General features: G+C 41.8%; 1 protein-coding gene across 2 annotated transcripts; it reads right to left on the bottom strand.

Moving 5' to 3' along the window:
* Nucleotides 1–10,437: 10,437 nt before the first annotated feature.
* HSD17B13 (hydroxysteroid 17-beta dehydrogenase 13) lies at nt 10,438–25,080 on the bottom strand. 2 transcript variants are annotated; one of them, XM_021100397.2, is made up of 8 exons: nt 24,598–25,080; nt 20,960–21,067; nt 19,595–19,726; nt 17,956–18,062; nt 15,567–15,704; nt 13,765–13,881; nt 11,663–11,777; nt 10,509–11,515 (listed from the first exon to the last, which is right to left on the bottom strand). In XM_021100397.2, exons 1-7 carry the CDS (start codon nt 24,805–24,807, stop codon nt 11,687–11,689), a joined length of 903 nt encoding a protein of 300 aa, XP_020956056.1. In that variant the 5' UTR covers nt 24,808–25,080; the 3' UTR covers nt 10,509–11,515; nt 11,663–11,686.
* Between the last annotated feature and the right edge of the window lie 644 nt (nt 25,081–25,724).

Raw genomic sequence — 25,724 nt, 5'->3', positions numbered from 1 at the left:
GGGTTCAATCCCTGGCCTCAGTCAGCAGGTTAAGGATTCAATGTTGCCATGAGCTGTGGTGTAGGTCACAGACGCAGCTCAGATCCTGCATTGCTGTGGCTATAGCATGAGCTGGCAGCTGCAGCTCCCATTTGGCCCCTAGCCCAGGAACTTCCATATGCCAGGGTATGGACCTAAAAAAAAAAAAGCTCTGTACCTTTGAATAACTCCCCAGTCCATCCCCCAGCTCCTGGTAACCACTATTCTACTCTCTGTCTATAGGTGTTTGACTGTTCTAGAAACCTCACATTAACTGGAAGTGTAAAATGTTTGCCCTCTTGGGTCTGGCTCATTTCATTTCTCATGATGTCTTCAAAATTCACCCATGTTGTAGCATATGTCAGAATATCCCTCCTTTTTAAAGGCTAGATAATATTCCATCATGCAGACAAAGTGCATTTTGTTTCTCCATTCCTGGATGGGGTGGGGCTGCAGGTTTTTTGAGAATGGATGAGGCATTTCCATTCTCTCTCACATCATCCACTTCAGAAAACTCAGAGATCTTAGAAAACAGAACAAGAAGGATGCAGATCTCACACCCTGGAATGACCGTGAAAGCTGTCCTCTGACCAGGCACACACGCCTGCTCAGGTCCTTTATATGAGTAAGAAACACATTTTCATTATATTGATTAACCAGTGGAAATGTGGAGTTTATTTAGTTTTACATAACAAGCATTATCAAGCCATTTATCCTCTTTTACCTACTTGGTAGAATATTTTTGGGTCACTGACCCATGAAAATAATTTTTTCTCTCTCTACTTCCACAATTTCTCTGCTTCTAGAAAAACCACAGTCCCTTAAAAATCAAGAAAGCAAACAAAAATGAAGAGGTTCTTTGCGCACTTCGATTCCCCCTACCCCCGGCCGCTGCCACTAAGAGTAGGAATTATGATGTCTTTTCCAGAACCTACTCTAGGGTAGCCCCCCTCTCAACTCGACTGAAACAAGATATCCTTCTGTGTGGTGAACACGGATCATGTTTCAGTTCCAAGAATGAATATGCTGTAACCAAACCTGAACAAAGTTCTTCCCAGCAAAATCATCAGGCCCTCTCCGCAAATCAATAACACCTGCTGCCCTTTGTCTTGGCACCACCCAATGTGTGTTGTTTTTGTTTTTTTTCAACTTTGTCAGCCAAGTTTTATAATGATCAACTTTTTCCTGTTTTAGCAAAGTTCAGAAAAAAGAGGGCGGCACATTCTCTGAAGAGTATACAAACTCTGATGAGACGCAGGCACCATCAGGTGATAAGTTATGTAAGTGGGAATAAAACACGTCAGCAGGTTCCATGCTGGTGAGAGTCAGACCGATTTACCTAATTTCCAGGATTCCAGGAGCCCTAGAGGTCACTGATCCGTCTCTCTCCCCTCACATCTATTTTCAGGCCGTTCCAAAAAGATTAAGGTTCTCTCCAAGACATCCTTGAACGAATGCATTCCACAGATTCAGTCTGGGATGATTAAAAAACAGGAAATCAACATTTTGACATGTATGTTGGAAAACTCAAGGGACGGTAGCTGACTCCCTCTCTGCAGCATCAAAAGGCCCTTAAAGCGTGGTCACCCTTGGAGGGCAGAGGGGGCCTGAGCCGAAACACCAAGTCTCCTTGTCTCCGGCCACACTGGGCCCTGGGCACCAGCTCTTCAAGCTCTCACCCTGAATGGGGAATGGAGGCGGGTGAGGGTTGGACAGAAAGGGAAGGGGGAGAGAAGAATGGGAATGATTAGAAATGAGAAAACATCATAAATGGCAGGAGACAGGGTGAGGGCGGAGGACCTGGCAATGGAGTGGGTGAATTAGGAGGGAAAGAGATGGAAGAAGAACAGGAGATTAAAGTGGGGAAGAGGAAGGGGAAGGGAAAAAGGGAGATGGGGAGGGGAGAGCCTAAGGGATGGAAGTCAACCTCCATTGGTGCCTCTAGGTAAATGGTAAACAACCTTGAAGTTGGAGCCGTACTTTCCAGCCTGAAGGGACAGAGGCCAAGGCTGGGTTTGGTCACTAAGGCATGATGTTTACAGGGCTGATGGTGTCCTGGAGGTGTCTTCAGCTGGGGACCAGATCCATAATCAGCAGGGCCCTGTGCAAAATGAACATGCAGGATCCCTTGTTCCAAAATTATTAAGAATTTCAAGGGCATTCCCTAAGGGTCTAGCGGTTGAGGATCCGGCATTGCCACTGCTGTGACATGGTTTTGATCCTTGGCCCAGGAACTTCCAGATGCTGTGGACACAGCCCCACCCTCACCCCCAAATCAAAATGATGACAGCAGAGCCCCTAAATCATTCATGGGGCCCTTCTGGGCATAAGGTTCTGTGCAAAGGCACAGCTAGCATGTCTCTGGTCTTGTCTTCAATATATTGACATAACCAGAAAGTTAGAAAAGGAACGCAACATTTAAGTAGTGTCTATATGATATCAAACTATCTGCTTTACTGAGACTGGATCTTTGACACAATCTAAGTGGAATGTCTGCTTGTTTGACTTCTTCTCAAGCCAACTAGTTACCTTGCGATATATGAATTGAGTCAGATTTTTCTTTCACACTTGGCTCTACTGCTTAGTGCTTTAAGACTTGTGCTTGCTTCCTGGATAACAGCTGTGAAATTAATAGCTACTCCTAGTTTTTAATATCAGGCTCAGAGATGATGTTAGTTGCACAATAAAGGAAGAAGTGTTAGCTCACATTTTTGGAACACAGGGAGAGCTTATGATAAATTCATGTAGGCACATGGGAAAAATCATGGAAAAGAAATTCACGTAATTATGTCCTGCCGAGAGCAGCTCAGCAGGATGGGGCTGAAGAACGGGTGCTGCGGAACTGAAGGAAAGAGCCAACACAAAACAAAATGCCAACACAAAGCAAAACACAGAGATAGCAAAGGTGGGAACCCGGGGGACTCAAAGTCTCCAGGACCAACAGCCCTGCCTCAAGAAACCACACGCTTTTATTTCACTCTTTTGATGCGCTCACATGAAGAGGGGCCAGGGGTGGATGATCAAGCAAGAAGATTGGAAAAACATGTCTCGCAACATGTCTAATTATTAGGAAGGCTAAGTTAGTTCATTTAACTTGTATATTTTTTTTTCATGCTAAAAACAATACATTAACATGAAGCTCCCTTCTGTATTCTACATAGCTACAAGTTTCATATTTCGGTTGTCTTCTTGTGGATGAAAAGTATGTTCTTTTTTTTTTTTTTCCGGTCTTTTTAGGGCCGCACCCACATGGAGGGTCCCAGGCTAGGGGTCGAATTGGAGCTGCAGCCACCAGCCTACACCATAGCCACAGCAGTGTCAGATTCAAGCCACATCTGCAAGCTACACCACAGCTCACGGCAATGCTGGATCCTTAACCCACTGAGTGAGGCCAGGGATTAAACCCGCATCCTCATGGATGCAAGTCAGGTTCGTTAACCATTGAGCCATGATGAAACCTTGAAAATTATGTTCTTATTTAAAAGTCAAAGATTAGGAATTTTGTGGGTACTCCTGCTTAGTTGTTGGCACCTGGCTGTCCTTTACACATCAGAAAGGGAGATGGGTCTCTGGGCAGCAAGATCCCAGCATGCCCTACTCTTGCTTGGTCATGTAGGATGACCAAGATTATTATTATTATTGCTATTATTATTATTGTTGTTTGTCTTTTCAGGGCCGCACCCGCGGCACATGGAGGTTTCCAAGCTAGGGGTCTAATCGGAGTGGTTGCTGCCAGCCTACACCACAGCCACAGCCACAAGGGATCCAGGCTGTGTCTGCAACCTACACTACAGCTCAGGGCAACGCCAGATCCTTAACCCACTGATGGAGGCCAGGGATCGAACACGCAACCTCATGGTTCCTAGTCAGATTTGTTTCCGCTGCGCCACAACGGGAACTCTAGGATGACCAAGGTTATTACCCTTTTATTTTCACCTTCCTGCAGTAGGTGCATTTTTCAATCTCTAACCCGCCGAGTTTGGGATTTTTTTCCCCCCATACCTGTGGCATTTGGAGGTTCTAGGGCCAGGGATCAAGTCTGAGCCCAGCAGTGACCTATGCCACAGCTGTGGCAATGCTGGATTCTTAACCCAGTGCTCCAGGCTGGGGATCAAACCTATACCTCAGCAGCAGCCCAAATCACTGCAGAGACACACTGCTGTGCCACATCAGGAACTGCAAGTTTGGGATTTTAAAAGGGCAAATCTAAGTTTTATTCAGAAGAGGCCAATTATCTATAGAGAAACTAGTGCTCAAACGCTTTTATTTTGAAATAACTTCAGATTTGCACAGCTGTGGCAAAAACAGTACAAGTTTCTACAACTGTTAACATCTTACATAGTACAATTATTCAAAATCATAATTCAGAGTATAATTATTAAAACTGGGAAATTCACATTGTTCTGATTCTATAATCTATAGATCTTATTTACATTTTGCCCGTTATCCCATTGATTTTAGAACATTCAAACTGATTTTGTGCTGAGATGTAGCTGATAACATGGAGTTTTCTGAGTTAAGAATTTTCCCCTGAAATGTGTTTACCATCTGAGGTGTTTGGAATCTTAGCGCAACACTGATGCTCGTGAAAATCTGAAATTGTCACCTTAAGGCAATTTCTATGAATTATTCAGCATCAGTGCTTGACTGGGGAGCTTGTTTCCTTTAAACTCAGGCAGGATGAATTTGTGAACTTCAGTAACGATGCAACATATTTCTAGATTTAAAAAAAATGGAGCAATTTGCCCACCGATAAGTTCGTTCTCTCCTTTGATTACGCCTCTGCCCACGTATATATCATATACCATAATGGTTACCCAGATGTATATCATATTGAATTAGGGGCTTGACTGACTTAAGATGAAATGGCCTAACGAGGATTGGATTAAGCTGAAATAAAGAGTATTTCCAATAATAGGATTTATTGAAAAGTAATAGAAGAAAGAGGTGGAGACAGTCCAAACACTCATTGACAGAAGAGTAGATAAAACGTGGTTTATTTGCACAGTGGCGGGCTCTGCGGCCTTAGGAAAGGACATCCTGTCACATGCTACTTACGACATAGAAGAGCCTTGAAGACAGGGTGCTGAGTGGAACGAGCCAGTTGCAAATGGACAAATACTGTATGATTCTACTATGAAGTATCTACAGTGGTCAAAATCCTAAAAGAGAAAGTAGAAAAGTGGTTGCAGAGGAAAAGACCTCGACTAGCATCCATGAGGACGTGGGTTCAATCCCTGGCCTCGCTCAGTGGGTTAAGTAAGAATCTGGCTTTGCCCTGAGCTGATGCTGCTCTGGTCTGGCCCTGCCGTGGCTGTGGTGTAGGCTGGCAGCTGTAGCTCCAATTTAACCCCTCGCCTGGGAACTTCCTTATGCCGCAGGTGCAGCCCTAAAAAACAAAAAGGAAAAGAGAAAGTGGTTTTGCCAAGAGCTGAGAGCAGGAGGAGAGAAAGCCGTTCCACGGTAATGTCAGTACCCTTCACAGTCTTCGAGTGTAACCTTAAAACGGTTAGGATGGTGAAATTAATGTTATGTAATTTTTAACACCACAATTAAAAAAAAAAATAACAGAAGAGGTGGAAGCAGATATAAATAAGGATCAAACAAGCTAGCCAAGAGCTGACAATTGGATGGGCAGATGATGGGTATATAAGAGTCATTACACTATTTTAAAATATATTCTATAAATCTGTAAAATAAAAACCCTAGGAGTTCCCTTGCGGCGCAGCAGGTTAAGGATCCAGCTTTGTCACTGCAGTGGCTTGGGCCGATGCTGTGGCTGGGGTTTGATCCCTGGCCCAGGAACTTCCATATGCCGTGGGTGGGGCCAAAAAAGAAAAGAAAAAACCCTCTAATGCACAAATGCCAACAGGCTAAGGCTCTAAGGGAAGGTTCCCATTGCCAAGGCTAATACAACTGAAGAGGTCCTCAAATCAAAACAAGTCAAATGGACTACTCTGTCCACTGCTCTGAAATCCACTGCTTTCGTGGCCTTCAAGTTTAACTGTCAGCACCAGAAGAAAAGGAACCAGAGCGCATTAGCTCCCAGGGCTTAGAGGTAAGTGGAAGGCTTGGGGACACGGCAGGGGACTGCCTACTCTTCTCTGCAAATCACACGGAATGTCAAAAGTGTACCTCACCCACATTCAGCAAAGGTCACCTTGACCCTAAGGCCTACGAGCCAGAATATTGGAACTTATCCAACTCAGCCTCAATCAGAAGCAATATGCCTCCTTTAGGGTGAATTAAGGTGTGGGCACAAAAAAGACAAATTTAGGAGTTAGAGTTCAGTGAACTTGGTGAGAAAGAACTGACTCCTTTGGATTAATCTGTAATGTTGTTGACACAGGAGCAGGCGACTCTCAAAACTCATATTTCAAATGAATACACATTTACCTTTTACTCTAGTCCCAGAAAAGTATATCTATCAGGCTCCCAGGCTAGGGGAGGGAAGAGAAAGCAAGCTCAATGAGCCCAGCAGGGGAGAGACATCTATTTCATTTTAATTAATTTATTAATTTATTTATTCTGTTTAATAATATACTATTTTTTCAGATTAAGCTGTCCTTATTTTTTGAATTACTTAATGAATTTTATTATATTTATAGGTGTACAACAATCATCACAACCAAATTTTACAGCATTTCCATCCCAAACCCTCAGTGCACCCCCCTGACCCCCCAACCTGGAGAGGCATCTATTTGAATAAGGCTGGAGGTGGTTTGGCCACTGCCTTTCTCAGATCAGCATCCCTGAGTTGAGGTGCAGGCAGGAGAACAAAAGTACCAGGTGGTGTGATGCCTGACTTACCTATCCAAGCTCCACCTGCTCTTGCCTGCCTGCAAAGAAAGGAGGTGGGTTAGACAATTTTTATAGAACTAGCTGAGTCAAGTGAGAAACAAAACAGGAATATACTTCAGGTCACCCGGAATCTTGTCTTTTAGATTTCAGCCTCTTTAAGATCAGTCAATACGCCGTAACATTTTCTTACTGAGGGGAAAAAAAAAAAGGTGGAGATATGATTATTCCCCCCAAACAATGTAGAATGCTTACAAAAACATTTTCATAAGAAAAGGAGACAACTGTTTTATAAAATGTTTACAAAAAGACAAATTGGATTTTATTTCTTAAATATTTAATCCACTTTGGAAAAAGGGAGTGAAAGTTACGGGATGTTTATTTAGTCAAGGAAATAGACTCTGTCACTCTGACATCCTGTAGCAGTTTTCTATTGCTATGTAACAAAATGCCACAAATTGAAAACACCGTGGCTTAAAAACAATCGCATATTAGCTGGCAGTTCTGTAGGTCAGAGGTAGAGACAGAGTGTGGGCTGGATTCGCTGCTCAGGGACTCACCTACCCGAAATGAATGTGTCTGTCAGGGCTGTGATCTCCTCTGAGCTCAGAGTCTCTTCCAGAATCACTGGTTTTGGATTTGGGGCAGGGTTAATGTCTCTGCTTTCCTGCTGGCTGTGGGCGATGGAGTTTTTAGCTCCTCTTGGCTACCTTTTCCGTATGTACTACAAAAAATAAGTGAGTGTTTGCTTTCTTCCCCCTGAATGCTTATCTCTGACTCCACATCACAGAGACCAGCCTGAGAAAAATCCTTTTTTAAAAAAAATTGTGTGATTCGGTTAGGCTCACCAGAATAAGTTCCCTTTCTTACAATCAGCTGTGTCATGGAACACAACCCCATCACAGAAGGAAATCCATCACAGTCACTGTCCTGGGGATGGCGCAGGACATGTGCACCAGGGGCCAGAAGTCTTGGGGGCCGTTCTAGAATTCCGCTGGCCATTCTTGGTTTCACCACAACCATCTCCAGAGGAATCCAAGGCGTTGATGGAAGACGAGGGCTGTGAAGAGGAGACTGACAACATCAAAGAAGTCAGAGACAGACTGGGAGGAAGTGAAAAATGCCATCCCTTCACATAAGAGGCAAGATGACATGATAATTAAGAGCATGGGCTCTTGAGCTGGACTGATGGCGCCACCATTCACCCATCCAGCTGCGTGACCTTGGATAAGGCATTGACACTCTTCCAGCTGGTTATCTGAAATGGTAGCCAGTAGTGACATCTAGCTCACCGCATTGCTGCAACAATTACATCAGTAAGTATATGTAAGGCCGGCAGGAAAATATTTCATTTCTATAGGCAGGAACCGACAGGAAGCATCTGTCTGGAGACTTGCCCACGCTGGAGGTAGTCCTGGAACTGGGATTTTGGTCAGAGTGAGGACGCTTGGAGAGAAGCATGAGAGGGAGATTGTCAGAGTAACACATTTAGAACTCAGCTGGAACTTCCTTATAAGGAGGCAGCCTGTATTCAAAGCCTGAAGGAAAAATGGGCAAAGGGAGCTCAGTATTTGTGCTTTTCGGTATTTCTGTGAGTTTCACTCACTAAGGATTAAAACCAAACTTGAATTACAAAGGAACATTTTTTTCTTTGCACCAGATATTGGGGTTTTATTTATTTGGGTCAGTCCCCACCTCAAATTCCTCAGATTCTTTCTCTCACAGTCAGAAAAATCAAAACTTTTTACCGTGGCCCATGAGGTCTCCGTTGAGCCTATAACTCTGCCCACTGGCTTGTGCCCTCTGGCCTCAACGGCTCATGTACAGTTCTTCAGAGAAGTTGATTCCTTTGTCAGAATTTGCTCTTTTCTTTCCCTGGATATTTGCATGGGCCATGCCTTCATTTCACATGTATTTCCACCCCAGGGTGTTAGTTCTCAGAGACTTCTTCCTTGACTTTACTATTTTATTATTTATTTATTTAAAATTTTTTTGGGCTGCGCTTGCAGCATACAGAAATTCCAAGGCCAGGGATGTAACCTGCACCACAGCAGTGGCCTGAGCCACAGCAGTGATAATGCTGGATCTTTAATCTCTGGGACATCAGGGAACTCTTGTGTTTTTTTTTGATTTTTTGTTTTAAGGGAGAATTGCAATGATTTTTAATATTTATTTATTTATTTATTTACTTTGCTTTGCTTTTTAGGGCTGCACCTGCAGCATATGGAGGTTTCTAGGCTAGGGGTCCAATCGGAGCTACAGCTGCTGGCCTACACCACAGCCACAGCAATGTGGGATCCGAGCCACATCTGTGACCTACATCACAGCTCAGGCAATGCCAGATCCTTAACCCACTGAGCAAGGCCAGGGATCGAACCAGCAATGTTATGGTTACTAGTCGGATTTATTTCCTCTGCACCACAACGGGAACTCCCATCAGGGAACTCTTAACTCTACTCCTTTACTTTCTCTCACAATCTATTGTCCCCCCACCTACTAAAATGTGAGCTCCATTGAGGCAAGGCATTTGCTTTATGCCCTGATGTTTCCCCTGGGCCTAGAATTGTGGCTGATGTGTAGCAAGTATTTGTAAAGTAAATAAATAAGTAAATAAACTGAGGACATTCGGAAACATCCTAAATGTTTTACCACAAGAGAATGGGTAAACGCAGTACTACTTAGTACTGTGTGCCCATGAAGATGTATGAAGTTAAACTCTAAGTACTGAAAGAAAAGGCTGTTTGGATATGTTGGTAAATTTCAAAAGCAAGTTACAGAATACAACGCATGTTTTGAAAGAATTTACGTAACACGTGCAATAAAAGACTGTAAAGTATTTCTCACATATATGTGTGCACGTGCATTTGAAAAAGAGAGAAGATTATACATTAATAGCCTGACCCCTGGGGAATGGGATTGTGGTGGGGAAAATAGGTTTATGTTTTTACTTTGCATATTTCTCTTTTGAAGTTTTATAATCATAGTTTTAAAATACATTTTAAAGTGTCCCTCATAAAGTCCTTTATTTTAAGACAAGCAATTAAACAAATATCATGATGGACTTCCCCTTGTGGCTCAGTGGCAATGAATCCTACTAGTGTCCATGAGGTTGTGGGATCGATCCCTGGCTCGCTCAGTGGGCTAAGGATCTGGTATTACCATGAGCTGTGGTGTAGGTCACAGACCCAGTTTAGATCCCATGTTGCTGTGGTTGTGGTGTAGGCTGACAGCTGCAGCTCCCATTCGACCCCTAACCTAGGAACTTCCATATGCCATGGGTGTGGCCATAAAAAGCAAAAAAAAAAGAAAGACTATCATGAACTCAGTAAGTTTCTGTGCATAAAACAACACTCCTGGGAGTTCCCTGGTGGTTCAAAGGGTTAAGGATCCTGCATTGTCACTGCTATGCTCTGGTGGCTGCTCTGGTGCGGGTTCGATCCCTGGTCCTGGAACTTCTGTATGTCACAGGCACAGCCAAAGCGAAAACAAAACTCAAACCCAATACTCCTAATTTTCAAAAGAAGCCAGAGTTGAGTGAACCCCAGGCCCCCCTCAACATCTGCAAGATCTAGCTGTCATCACCCAGATACTTGCTTCCTGAGGGAGACAAAAACTCAGAGATTAGAAGTTAAAACTCTTAATTTTCTAAATACAAGAGGTTATTTTTTTAAAGCACAGCAACATATTTATCATTTGTTCTTTAAAAATTGTTTTTATTAATAATTTGGTTATAATCATTTGTTTTTAATGAGGATAAAACAGGAGGATAGCGGATGCAAAAGCCCTCTGTGACCCATGTGAAAAACCCAGAAAAGCAAGATTAGTCTTGATATAGTGGGAGTCAGAGTCTTCTTTCCATTGAAAAAAAGAGAAAGATCACTCTGTTTTCCTCTCCATCTCATGGTCCACTGTACGCTCTTGGGTAGCCAGCCTCCTTCCTTTTCCTGTGTTAGTATTTGCTTTTGAAACTCAAAACTGTCTAAACATCTCCGGCACCGATGATGTATGAGAGCATAAACTACAAAGAAAGAGGTTATCATAAGGCTAAAATTTCAGATTCAAATTCAATATTCAAGAAAGATTACCTTAGGAATGTCATAGAATTTTAAGAGATTATGAAGAGGGCAGGCCCTCTCCTGGTGGCTGTAAGAGCCATTCAAGAGACAGAGTCAGGTGAGAAAGGCCCAGATACTATTGCACCGTTTGGAGCTGATGAACAAGGGAGAAGCTAGAGAAAGTGTCCAGATGTTGAATTTCATAAGAGTAATCTGTCTTTTGGTGCCAAGGTGCCTGCTTAAACCTCATCTCTGCTATCTCACACTGTGTACTTGCTGACATTCTGTGGCTTGACTACAGATTAGAAGGCTATTCTAAGAACAGTCTGAAAACTCCACTGTGCAAATAAGTTCTTATTGTATTTACTCTCAGAGAGGTAGCTATGCCTACCTTTAAATGGAAAGAAAAGAAACATCTTATGGAAAAATGACCTTTTAAGTATGTTTATGTAAGCCCAGTTAAAGCCACATAATCATCTTGAGAAAGGGAAAGACAGCAGTTCCGTTGTGGCTCAGGGGTTAAGAACCCGACCAGTATTCGTGAGTGTGTGGGTTCCATCCCTGGCCTTGCTCACTGGGTTAAGAATCTGGCGTGGTTGTGGCTGTGGCTGTGGTGTGAACTTCCATGTGCTGAGGGTGTGGTCCTAAAAAAAAAAGAAAGAGAAAGACAGATAATTAGTCTTGTTCATTTGACTCTTGCTGTGTTTTTAATAGTAACGGCACTGAAAAATGTGAAATCAAGCTTTGGAGAATTGACTCTAAATTTAGTTCCACATCATTAAGGTGCATACATCTCGGCCCAGAGCTCATCTAATTCAGTTCATTTTGGTTTTGTGGCCAACCACTGCTTCAAACTGAATATTCTGCACACGATTTATAGCTGCCAAGGCACGTTCAGGAAGAAATCTGAGGAAAAAAAGATGAAAAAATTTTGATTTGAAACATTTGACATCAGAGTTCTTGTTTGTGGTTATACCCTGAGAATTATCTGGTTTGCATTTAATTTTATTCTGCGCTTCCTTTACATCTGCCTCTCTCTTTTTCAGTGGGCCTCTTTTAACACTCACAGTGCAAATAGTATGCAAACATAAGGTACTGATAGATACCACTGTTGGCACCTTTTCATGTCGTATTAGTAAACTCTTGCACGAAATCATAGACGAATGAAGATCTAAAACTAAAAGTCTGGATTTATTGCTAAAATTGTCAATGACTCCTGATGCTAAGAGTTCATAGATTAACACCACCAGGATCCATTCCACCCGTCTCTCCACCTCTCCTTGAGTTTCTACTCCATTTATAGAGTTTTTACTCCATATTACAGAAGGCATATCCAGCATAATCCCATACCCTTCTATAATAAGGTAGACTAAAGTACTTCAGAAATAAATAGCTACTGCCTTTGAGGACATTATTGTTTGGCTAAGAAGCTAAACCACAGGCTCAGATGGCTTCACTGGCGAATTCTCTAAAATGTTTAGGGAAGAAATAATACCTACTTGACCCAAGTTATTCCAGAAAAGAGAAGAGGAGAGAATACTTTCCAACTTAGTTTATGAGCTATCTTGACACAAAAATCAAAGACATTACAATGCAGAGTTGGTTTAATCTTTAAAATGTGTCAGTGTAATTCACCATATTAACAAGCTAAAATGGAAAAAGCCCAAGATCGTCTTAGTATATTCAGTAAAATCATTTGCCCAAATTATATCTACTTGATGAATACTCTCATCGAAGTAGTAAAGGAAGGGAACTTCCTCAACCTGATAAAGAAGAAATGAAAAAAAAATCTACAGCTGATGTCATCCTTAGTTGCGAAAGACTGACTACTTTCCTTTCAAGATCAGAAACAGCAATTGGATGTGCGCTTCCATCAGTCCTCTCTGACACTGCATGGGAGGGTCCAGCCAGCGTGATAAGACAAGAAATAAAAAAACATATAGACTGGTAAAAAAGGAAGTAAAAGTGTCTTTATGTTCAGACAATATGATCATCTATGTAAAAAATGTCTGTTAGAATCTCCAAAAAGGCACTATAAATGAGTTTAGCAAGGTTGCTAAATACAGATCGAAATGCAAAAACCAAAGACATACTAGTAATGAACAATGGGAAATAGAAATTTTTTTAAATGTCATTTGCAGTAGCATCAAAAAAATGAAATACTGGAGTTACCATCGTGGTGCAGTGGAAATGAATCCGACCAGGAACCATGAGCTTGCAGGTTCAATCCCTGGCCTCACTCACTGGGTTAAGGATCTGGCGTTGCCATGAACTGTGGTGTAGGTCACAGACATGGCTCAGATCTGGTGTTGCTGTGGCTCTGGTGTAGGCCAGCAGCTGTAGTTCTGATTCGACCCCTAGCCTGGGAACCTCCATATGCCTCGGGTGCAACCCTAAAAAGAAAAAACAAAATGAAATACTTTTGGATAAACCTGACAAAAGGTGAATAAGACTTGTATACTGAAAACTACATTGACATATTGATAAAGGTGAAAAAATAAAAAGAGATATTGTGTTCTTTGTGTTCTTGGGTTGGAAGACCTCAATATTGTTAATATGTCCATTCTTCCCCAGTTGATCTATAGATTCAATGCAGTCCTAATCTAAACCCCTGCAGATTTCTTTATAGACCATTTATTTTTAGCTAGTTCACCACATTGCATTCTCTTTAAACTGTCTTTCCTTCAGCTAGAATAGTCTCTGGCAAAGGTTGGGCGGAGACAGCAGAGAAAATGAATCATTCTCTTTTTATAGATTGGGCAATAACAGAGGAAACTTAACTGTTCTCCCCAGGCATGGAGAGTTTCCATGGCAACTTCTACAACTGAAAGACTCTCCATAATGATCGCTGTGCTGGCGTTTTAGCGTTTTAGGTGGTCTGTGCTATACTTACCTCTCTAGTGTTAGAGAGATATTGAGATAGGATGGAACAAAAATCATTTTCTTATTGGTAAGTATTCCATCTATCAAGCTTCTTGCAACTTCATCTGTCTCCAGTATAGGCCATAGTCTGTGATTTGAAAAGAAAAGTTTGGTTCTTGTTGTTGTTGTTGCTTTTTAATTAATGAAGGCAAAAAAATTAGCTTATCTTTTCCCTAATTAGCATTTGAAAGGTCCCAGGATTCACTGCACAAAAGGCACCTGCCCCTCTCGCAAGCCATGTTGATATTTTGGGATCACAGTCTTATACTTTGCCATCCAGTTGGTGTGTTTCACAACTCACTTGATCAAAACATCAGAACGTCGGGGAGGAATTAGATAGTAGAGCAATGGGAAGAGTAACGGGTAGAGTAACCCTAGGATGGAAAGGAAACATCGGACCTCTTTTCTCAGGGCTTGTTAGACACAAGAAGATTCTACAGCCAGGTATACTTGCTTTCTTGTGGAGGGATCCCATGAAGCTGGATTGTTTTGAGGGTATTTACTACTTGAGATTCACTGCTGACTTGCGTAGGTGGCAGTTTAATGAGAGTTCAAGATAGGCACCAGGAATGCTGCAACCAGAGGTATGGCTCTGCTTATACGGAAGCCTGTATACATGGGTTCCTGAGAAGTATTCATAACCACAGCTCCAGTGCAAGATCTTGCCCATCACGCAAGATGGTAACAGGAAATAAAACATAAATGGATTGGAGGAGTTCCTGTCGTGGCTCAGTGGAAACGAATTTGACTAGGAGTCATGAGGTTGCGGGTTTGATCCCTGGCCTCGCTCAGTGAGTTAAGGATCTGGCATTGCTGTGAGCTGTGGTGTAGGTCGCAGACGCGGCTTGGATCCTGCGTTGCTGTGGTTGTGGGGTAGGCCAGCAGCTGTAGCTCTGATTGGACCCCTAGCCTGGGAACCTCCGTATGCCGCAGGTGTGGCCCTGAAAAGGCAAAAGACAAAAAACAAACAAAAAAAGTCTGGAGGCATTGCATGAAAGCTGTCTAGGCATAGGCTGAACAGCTAATGAATACAAAGATTGTACAGAGGAGTTAAGAAGTGACAGCTATAACTTCCTTTCTAAGAGATCATGTGATTTGCTGCAGATTATTAGGTGATTGATATTTCCATGGCACTGAGTGGCAAGCCAGCACAGAGTACTATAAACCAACAGATTTCTAAATTATTGGGTACTGCCTCTTCTCTCCCTGATGTCCCCTACCTCATTCTACAACCCAGCCTCTGAGGTAGGTGATAATTCTTAGGATGGGACAAGTTTCGAAAATGTTGGAGTATTGTAATGCAGTACTGTGGCCAGTGCTGCGGAAGATGGAAAGGGGGCATATACGTGCTTCCTTTCCATACTCTATTTGAGAGGACGAACCACGAACGGGAGAGGGGAATCTTAGGTGCCATTCATTTTGCGGGTGTGGTTTCCGGGAGAGGACACCCTTGCTATCCCCTGAATCGCACCTCTCCATCCTGCCCACTCCCCAACACAAACCTGCGTGTGTGTCGAACCTGTCACCTGGACACAAATGCCCACTGTCTAATTTACTGGCAGTGGATCACCCCTGCTAGTCCCTAATGCATTTTCCCCTTTGTGCAACTAACTTCAAGGTGAAAACATAAAGGCAATACAATAACATTAATAAGAAAAAATAGCTTTTCTTTTTTTTCCCACTTTCTCTGTTGACCCACCCAACAATTTCTCATATAGATTTTATACCAAGTGCTTATGCCATATTGCCATCCGAACTTGATTTTGACCTCACCTGGTGCTTGGGTTTTTGGTGAACCCGGTGTTCACAAAAACCGGGCAGAGGCACGAGGTTTTGATACCAGTTTTCCCCACGGCTTCAAGTTCTGCTGTCAGAGCTCTGTGGAAGCCAACAGCCGCAAATTTGCTGGAACTGTAAAAGAATTATCCAGCACTGTTAGGTCAGGGGCAGCGAAACACATTCCTCAGCTTCCTGTGAGAAGAAAAGGTTGGCTTGAGAACAAGTAAAAGCCAAACCTCCAAATCTGCCACGTGGTCACGCATTTCCACTTCTGTTTTCATACATGATTTCACTGAGTTCTGAATGTGCCAATTTCTTTATTAGCAGCGATAACCATAGAACAAATCCTAGTAGCTTTTACTGACTGGCTTAACTGCTCCCTTTTCCATTCTACATGTAGGGTTTTCCATTCAATCTTTATTTTTTAATATTTTTTTTGCTTTTTAGGGCTGCGCCACAATGGGAACTCCCCGTTCAATCTTTAAACTGTTTTCTAATCAGCCTTTACTGCTGTTTTTATTTTGAAGAATGTGAATCAGGAAAAACATCTTTAGAAAAATAATATAGCTAATATTTATATTCACAAACTTCTATGGGACTCTACACATTTCCCCTCCTAATGGTTTCTCTCTTGAATTGTGGAGTCCCCCTTGGCTTCTTAATTTCATTGTGAAGGTCTGGAGTGAAAAGACTGCAGGTGATGTGGGTGTTGGTGTGTGCAACCTTCAATACTTCACTTTGTCTTCTTCCTTGGATTTTCTGGTCTTTAAAAAGCTGGTGGGAGTTCCCTTCGTGGCTCAGTGGTTAACGAACCCGACTAGGATCCATGAGGATTCCGGTTCGATCCCTGGCCTCAATCAGTGGGTTGAGGATCCGGCGTTGCCATGAGCTGTGGTGTAGGTTGCAGATGTGGCTCGGATTCTGCATTGCTGTGGCTGTGGTGTGAGCCAGCAACTGTAGCTCTGATTCGACCCCTAGCCTGGTGACTTCCATATGCCACAGGTGCTGCCCTAAAAAGCACAATAAATAAAATAAAATGCTGGTAATTAAATATAAGGCTGTCTCATACGAGATCAATTTGGTTTAAGACGTGGTGTAAAAAGAAAAACTCAATATCATCCGTGATGGTTTCTAACTAAGACCTTCAATTTGAATTATAGATTATAGATTTTCCAGGGTCAGAGGCACAAAATAAAAAAAAAATAAGGCTGTCTTGGGATCAAATAGCATATGCATAATAACTTTATTACCTACAAGGAGCTGTGTACTGTGAATCATATTTTTGACCCAGATGACAATAAGAGTAATAAAGTTAAAGGCCGGCTGCTTTCTCGAAGGAAAAGAAAACCTTTATTACATCATGGTTCCACATTTCTAAACATTAAAACAAAAGTAAATGTTTAAGTTGAGAAAATTCTTTTGTGTTTTAAGATGGTAGAGGCAGCTTGAAACCACCGTATGTCTGGGCGAGGACACCTTAACCTACAGTGAAATTTTAATTGACATTAGTGACTATGTCCAGTGTCAGAAATAATATGGTCTGTGACTAAATTTAACCTTGAACATGGATGTGTAAGTAAATAATGAACCAACTGACTATCACCCCCACGTCCACTTACCGACATGCCTGTATTGGCGGTTACATTTTGGGGGGCCAAAATGTTCACAAGTTAAATTTTTCTATGAGGTTGATATAAGGCAGGAATAACAAAATGACAAGCCATTAAAGAAGCTTCAAGGAAAAGATATTTTCCAGTGTTGTATCCTTAGGGCCTTCCCACTTTCTTTTCTTTTTGTCCTTGGTAGAGCATGGAATATGCTATCTGCATCTTTTAATATAGTAGAGGTTTTCTCTTAAAATCTCTCTCTCTCACACACACAGACACACACACACACAGACACACAGACACACAGACACACAGACACAGACACAGACACAGACACACACACACACACACACACAATCTTTCATGGCACAAGCACGCTGGAAAATGTTTTGATCCTGGGGCCATTCTGTTTAGCTTATCTTGGGTGCCCAGGCCACGGCAATGATTTGTGTTCCTTGGACTTCTGCATGTTTTGCCTCTTAGTCTGTGAGTTCCCTATTTCTTTTATCGGCAACTTCTCATTGCAGGGTACAATGGAAATGGGCTCAGCATTACCGATTTCTTTCATTGCTCTGAAGAGTTTTCAGAATTCTAAAAATATTTTAAATGATTTCAACCCGTTGCATTGTTTTAGGAGAAGTCATTTTTAAAGTTTATTCTAAACTACAACATAAATTCTGTAAATCCAAATTACCTTGCTAGGAGGACTGGAATCTGAGGTCTAATAAGCCTGAAAAGTATGAAAATATAAAGCGTTGCTAGAGGTGAACACTTACCAATATGGAATAAGATAAGGAATCACTCCGTGACCACACAGTGAAGCCACCGTGACAACGTGGCCATGGTTTCTGCTCATCATCGCTGGAAGAAGGGCTTTTGTGATCTTCAGGGTCATTGCAGAAAGAAGAGAAACAACGACACAGGTGTTAGTTTTCCAAATTAGGAAGTTTTATTTTTTAAGACGAAAGGCCAATTGAGACAATGTTTGCAATGAAATGAAAGACGAAGCAAGATTCCATGACTACTTCTGCGGAGAGGACATAAATGGTGACTTAAATTATTGGTTTGGGTTGGCCTTGAGCGCTGTGCACTGTACGTCACATGCCAAGAATTCATCTTAATATCCCCCGTCATCCCTCCAGAGGGAAAAATAACAAAATCTCTTTTATGGGTGTGTCATCTAAACAATATGATTAAGGGGAAAATTCAGAGTTTTCAGAATTAAAAAAAAAAGTCCCCATGGTAATCTGGTATCATGTGATCAAGGGAGGTTGAGGCTTTTATCTTTGTAATGAGGAATTAAAATCTTATATACCTACTTCATGCTGAGTAGAAAAGGCTGACCTCTGGTCAGTAAGCATCAGGATTGGCTTTAATATCTCCCTATTTGCAATATAGCGCATTATATGTTGATGTTACAAAGTCTTTCTTTACCTGCAATAAGCTTTACTGTTTTAAGAGGAATATCAATAATATTTTATGAGAATTTTATAAACCCACCCTATGGACCCAATGCGAATGCTTAGAGACAGAACTACCAAACCAAGCAACCCCCACATTCCTCACCCACAGAAACTGTGGAGGAAAAGGAACATTTATTGTTGCTTTAATCAACTACGTTGATATAAAGTGCTACGCAGCTGGAGACAATGAAGCACCTGGTCTCTATGTCGCGGGCGGGCGTAGTAATCAGTTCTCATCAGCTTGTGTGATGGGCTTGGGGAAAAGGGGGAACACAGTTCTGTTTTTCCTCTCTCTTCCCAGATTTTCCTAGGTTCTATGCCTTCTGCTAATAGAGGCACTGGAAGATGAATTCATAAAAACACTCTCTGCGTTTCATATATCGGCATATTTCAGTCTCTCACAAAACCAAGCCATTAAGGTCTGTAGAGCCATGTCTCTAAGCCCCAGCCTAGACCTAGAGCTTGTCTCAGAGTCCTGACCAGAGGAATTCCCAACCCTACAGACACCCAGGCAGTGAGTTTTGCTGTCCTTTCCATTCTAAAATTCCATGACGTGAGGTCATAAGGGAATGTGCATAGTATTTTCTCCAAAACACCAAAAAGACCTCATTCCATGATGTGAAGTCATAAGTGACTGTGCATAGTATTTTCTCCAAAGCTTTGATGATGAACAATCTTCATCAAAGTTCCCCAAACACTTCTTGAGCGCTGGTACATGCCAGGCTTTGTGTTAGGTGCTGGTGGATAAGACTAACTCGCCTACATTCTGGTGAGTTGTGTCCCCTTGAACTCTGTGTCCTTCCGTCAGAGACGCAAATACTTGATGAGTGTTGACTTGAGGCAAAGTTAGGGAGTTTCCCCAGAGGGATGGGAACTCAATTGTGAACTTGGTGTACCTTAAGAGGGGGTGTCAGACATACACAAACTGGGAATGTTTCTGACTCACACTCACCCAAAAGTGTCCTAGAATGTTGACCTCAAAAGTTTTGGTAATCTCTTCGTCCTTTGTACTAAGAAGGTCAGCTGGATATATCGTTCCAGCGTTATTCACCACGATGGTTATATCACCCACTTCTTTCTTTACCTTTTGAAATAGAAAGAAATTCATTGGAGGTATTATAGAAACTCAGACTTGGGCCTGATATCATCCAGGGATTGGTTCTTATTTCTATTTGATGAGAGCTCTCAGAGTTCAGGCAGGAATAGCCTAAATGGTGGTTGCAAAGGGAGTACTGTCATGAAGCTGAGACAAACTGTTTTTCACTTTTTGTTGTTGTTGTTGTTGTTGTTTTTGTCCATGTCCAAGGCATGCAGAAGTTCTCAGGTCAGGGATCAAACCTGCCACAGCAGGGTCAATGCTGGATCCTTAACCTGCTGAGCCACCAGGGAACTCTTAAACGGCTTTCTAACATCTAAATTCCAGTGCCCAGTACCTCATAAATTTTAAAAACTAACCAATAAAGTGAAATTAATACTTGTCTTGATTAACTGATATATAAGTTCTAACCAAAGATTTAAAAAGTACTAATTGAGTAATCCTGGTTTCACCACCTACTGTGAAGTGAATCTCAGTCTGCTCATCTCTCAAATGAAGTTAACAGTGTTTGTAAGGATCAAATTAAAGTGTGCAATCATTTATCAGAGTGCTTGGCCTGTTATAAGCATTTGATATTTACTCTTAAAACTGTTATAGGAGTTCCTGCTGTGGCACAGTAGGTTAAGAATCCAAATGCAGTGGCTCATGTTGCCTCAGAGGCTCAGGTTTCATCCCAGTCCAGCACTGTGGGTTAAAAGATCTGGCTTAGTCACAGCCATGGCTCAGAGTCAGTCCCTGGTCTGAGAACCTCCATATGTTGTAGGTGTGACCATTAAAAAAAAAAAGAAGAAAAGAAAATTGTTATAATAATTATTAACAATATATTTTTTTACAGAAGATTAGATTGGCACCGACATAAATGAAATCCCAAAGAGGAAATAATTAAAGGAAAAAATTAAAGAATTACTGCAAAAGTAAGAGCACTAAAATGAAACTAGAAAGTGAACTTTCTCCCTGATGATAAATCTTCTGTCACTCTGTACCACGGCACACGTCTGATCAGAATGAAATGATTAAGAATATGAAACAATAGCAATAGGCGAAGTTGAGTGGATTACATGGAAGGAAGACTTGCATTTCCTTCCTGGTTTACACAACTACCTCAGTTAGCAGAGGATAAAATAAATCTAGCTTAAATTAGGCGGTCACGAGAAAACTTTTCATATTTCCATGTAAGGGGCCATAAAAGTACGGGAAGCAATTTGTATCCTGCAGTCTCACCTGGTTTACAGAGTTGTAAATCTCCTCTCTGTTACTGCAGTCTACCACAAACGCATGTGTCGTGGCCCCTAGTTTTTTGCATTCAGCTGCAGTTTCCTCAAGACCATGCTGTAATTGGAAAAAAAAAAAAATCAGAAAGATGTAGGTCAGTTAGGGCACAAGGCTGAAGGAGAAAGCATTGGAGAAGAAACTTTTTGAAAGATTAAAATTCATGCCCAAAATGTCCTCCTTGTTTGGAAGCAAGTTTCACGAGAGGCACTGTTTACCTAATTTACAGAGATCCTACCTGACTTTTCCGCCAGGGAATGCTCGTCGTAGTGATGTGTTTTCACCTAGTTTTGCTACATTCTTATAAATTAAAAAACATGCTTGAGGAATCCCTGTCATGGCTCAGCAAAAAGGAACACGACTAGTATCCATGAGGATGTGGGTTCGATCCCTGGTCTCGCTCAGTGGGTTTAAGGATCCAGCATTGCCGTGAGCGATGGCTTGGATCCCAAGTTGCTGTGGCTGTGGTGTAGACTGGCAGCTGTAGCTCTGATTCCACCCCTAGCCTGGGAATTTCCATGTGCCACAGGTTTAGCCCTAAAAAGACAAAAAAAAAAAAAAAAAAAAAAAAGAACATGCTTGAAAGAGGTTGTTCTTTGTGGTGTCATGAAAGGAGATGTTTTAGTATGGAGAAGAAACGAAAACTCAATAATTCATTTAACATATATTTGCTGCGCAGCACAGGGAACTGTATCGAGTCACTTGTGATGGAACATGATGGAGGATAATGTGAGAAAAAGAATGTGTGTGTGTACATATATGACTGGGTCACTTTGCTGTACAGCAGAAATTGACAGAACAATGTAAATCAGCTATAATAGAAAAAATAAAAATCTAAAAACACACATATTTGTTGAGTACCAACTTGTAATAGGCGGTAAAGCCCCAAGCAGCAATTCTAAACTAGTGGTTAATTTTAAACTATATACTTTGCCCATCGTACTTTTCTCGACCATTCTGATTTAAGCCTCTAGGAGGGAAGGAGAAAGAAGAATCCTTACTTGAGAAAAGCTTTCATGGGCAGACAATGCCACAGCTCTTGTGAACATAATATTACATCCTTCAATTATTCTGGAGCGTCAATGGACAACGGGCACTGGATAGGTTCTCATCTATGTAACTATTTTGCACATCGATCCAGGACATACAGACAGAGAGAGTAACTTATTTTCAGCCTACATGCAAAGACCTCTTTCCTAAGACAAAATCACCCTGATGTATCTTGACCTGCATTTCTGGAAAATTAGAATTATTTTCAAGTTTTGACATCTGTTGACATTTATAGAAAAGCTTATAAGGTTTTTAAAAGGATGTTTTTCCTCTCACAGTTTGTTAATGATTCTTTGTGGTGAAAAGGCAAGGACACCTGAAAAGTGCCACCCGCCCTTTTTAGAGCTGCACTCACAGCATACGGAGGTTCCCAGGCTAGGGGGCTGAATCCGAGCTGCAGCTGCCGGCCTACCTGCCACAGCCACAGCAACACCAGATCCGCCTCTGCAACTTACACAACAACGCGCGGCAGTGCTGGATCCTAAACCCACTGAGTGAGGCCAGGGATTGAACCCACATCCTCATGGATACTGGTCGGACTTGCTACTGCTGAGCCACAACAGGAACTCCCTGTTGTGTTCTCTTTTCCCATGTTGGGATGTTAGTGGTGTAGCTGTTGTCTGGGGTGGTCCCTAAATGGGTGGCTGGTGGTTTCCAGTAGGGTTGGGGGTAGGGACCTCCCCCGCAACCCTGACCCCCAGGCCCTTGGTAGTTCACCCCAGGCGAAACCCTGGAGCAGCACTCTGAAATCCCGAAGAACACACCCTCAGAGAGATGAGGACATTCTGTCACAGAGCCAGTGTCCCTCACGGCCTTTTGGGGAGTTGCAGAGGCGTAAAGAAGAACAGGAGGGTCATTCATGATTTAGGTTTTGGCTAGGAGTTTGCTCACTGCCCGATTACAAGATTTCACTGTTTCCTCTCTAGATTCAAGGTCAGTAGAGAGCCTAGTAATCAGAGCGTTCATCAGATGCTGAACCAGAGCACTGCAAAATGCAACACCTCGCCTTCTAAGCAAAATGCCTGCTTTGGCTTCAACTCCAGTGTGCACTGTTTACTTAGTATAGTGTTGCTGAAGCAGCAGTTCAGATCGAATGTGAGCAAACTGCTTGCACGAGGTGTTGTGTAAGGCAAAAGAAGCCAGCATTAAAAAAAAGGCAGTTGGCAGCACCTTCCATAGGCAAACGAGATCTGAGTTACAGTTATAGGCTTAGTGTGAATCATTTAATACCTTAAATGTTTAACCATAAAATTCAAGGACTCAGGAGGACCCAGTAATGTTAGGTGTTCCATTCTACAGGCAGACTCTTCAATAAGTCATTTTTATTTCATCACTGGAATTTTAAAAGTATTTAATAAGTATCAGGTCTCTTCCCCAAAGTACACATCTGGAGGGATCCAAAGGTTAGAGTTCATCAAACCTTTTTCATGGGTTTATAGTTATTTATTTTTTTTGATAAATGCCTGAGAACAGCAGGCAGTAATTTTCTCAATTCATAAATTCTTGTCCTCTTCTAGAAAGTGTATCGAAATCTCTTCAAGGACCAAACTGATGCCAAATCACTTTTATGCTTATCAACTTATCTATAATACAAAGGCCCATATCTATTACATAAAAACGTATCAACTTTTTCTTGTATAATATCCTTTACTATCTAGAAGGAATCAGAGAGGAACAAGTTTTCTAAATTCAAGAGACATTTTCGAAGGCCTTAAGAAAACAGTGCCAACTAGACATGACAGCAAAGGACATAAAAGAGTAATAATATGATGGCAGTTAAAATCTCACTGAGATGTGCGAAAAAGCTTATTCTCAAAAACCAGACAACTTTTTTCTAATATTAAAATTCTGTAAACATTTTTCTGGGACTATTTTCATGGCAAAATCAGAATTCAAAAATTTAGAGAAAAGAAAAACCTGACTCTCTGCATGGAGGTTTTATTTAACACGACAAATATTTGCTAGAGCCAGACATTGTTCTAAGCACTTAAAATATTAATTTGCCTAGTCCTCTTTTCTGTAAAGAGCCAGAGAGTAAATATTTTAGGATTGTGTGCAAGAGGAAACTAAGGGGCTCTGTAATATGATTTTGGTTTTTTGTTTGGTTTTTGCTTTGACAACCTTTTAAAAATGTTAAAAAAAAAAAAAATCTAGCTCATCAGGCTGCTCAGGGACCAAGTTTGGTCCACAAGTTACAGTTTGTTAACCCCAGTTCTTGCCTGTCCTGTGAGGTATTATCCCCATTTCAGAGATAAGGAAATTAAGTGACTGCTCCGTTTAAACAGTTTGGAAGCAGCCTGGCTCCTTAGTCTGTGTTAACAAGCCTGCCAATCATGGCATAAAAAGAATCACTGCTAATATCTCAGTTATTTATGTTCCCTTCATCAAACCATCCTGATGCATATTAGAGTAAGCTCTAGGGAATCTAGTTATTAAACGTTAAAAAAGAAAAATACAAAGAAAGCAGATGTTAAGTCAAATAATTTGTTAAACGCCTATCTCACTTGTAACTTTAAAAGATGGGCAAAGGAATCCTTTACCTTATTAATATCCCACAGAACCAATCTGCTCTTCCGCTTTGCAAATTCATAGGCAATCTTCCTGCCTATTCCATGCCCAGCTCCTGTAACGAGAACAATCTCCCCAGCTACAGATTTTCTCCTCCGGGGAATGAAAACCTTCACCAAGGATTCCAAGTAGGAGTAGATGATGATGATCAGAAGAAAGAGGAGATCCAAGACAATATTCATGGCTCTGCTCTGTACTCTTCTCTTCTGGTTCAGGCTCTGTCCAGTCCCTGCACCCTCCGCACAGAGCTCCAGGGAACAGCTGTGTTTCAGGTGTTGGTGAGACTGACAAAGGTAAGCCACATTTACAGGCAGGCTTCGTCCACGTGTTCTAAAACGTCAGCTTTCGAAGTGGGACCAACTGCAAGTAAAAAACTTAGCACAGGGACAAGGGAACTCGGGAGAAATACTCTCTGTACTTTCTGAGAAGCAGCTCTGTACCATGTTTCACAATATCGACTGGAAAAAAAAATTCACAGTCTAAAAGTGAAGAGTTATGTTTTATTTGGTGGCTGCACTGAGGACTATAGCTAGTGTTACAGCCTCTCAGAGAGTCCTGAGAAACTGCTCCTAAGAGGTAAAGAAGGGGCCAGGATATGTAGGAGTTTTTGCTAGGAAAAAAAAAAAAAGCCAAACATCAAAGTTTATGGCCAATCACAAAAAACCCCCAGACATCTCAAGTTAATGATTTTAGTGCTTTTCTATGTATGGGAAGATGCAGGAGTCTGGGCTCCTTGATGTTATTCTTTTGATCTGCATCTTAACTATCCTGGGCCAGCATCCTGTTGTTCTCCATCCTCAAGTCCCCTCAATGTGCGTGGCTAGGGCGGCTGCAGTGGCTGATGATTTGATGGGAGGGCAACATTCATTGTTCATAGAATGGCAGGCAATATATATATATATATATATTTTTTTTTTTTGCCATAACCATGAAGTTTTACCTCTAGAAATAATTCTAGATATATTGCATCAGCCAACGGTCACTTGGTATCTCTCCATAAAATGTGCCACTTCCCGTAGTGGCATAGTGGAAGCAAATCTGACTAGGAACCATGAGGTTGCAGGTTCAATCCCTTGCCTTGCTCACTGGGTTAAGGATC

Source organism: Sus scrofa, chromosome 8 (assembly GCF_054392235.1).
Source record: "Sus scrofa isolate SSC_HxYL_T2T_F1_AM1 chromosome 8, Sscrofa_HxYL_maternal_Yorkshire_Landrace_v2.0, whole genome shotgun sequence".
Lineage (NCBI taxonomy): Eukaryota > Metazoa > Chordata > Mammalia > Artiodactyla > Suidae > Sus > Sus scrofa.
This window is presented reverse-complemented; position numbering and strand designations above follow the sequence as displayed.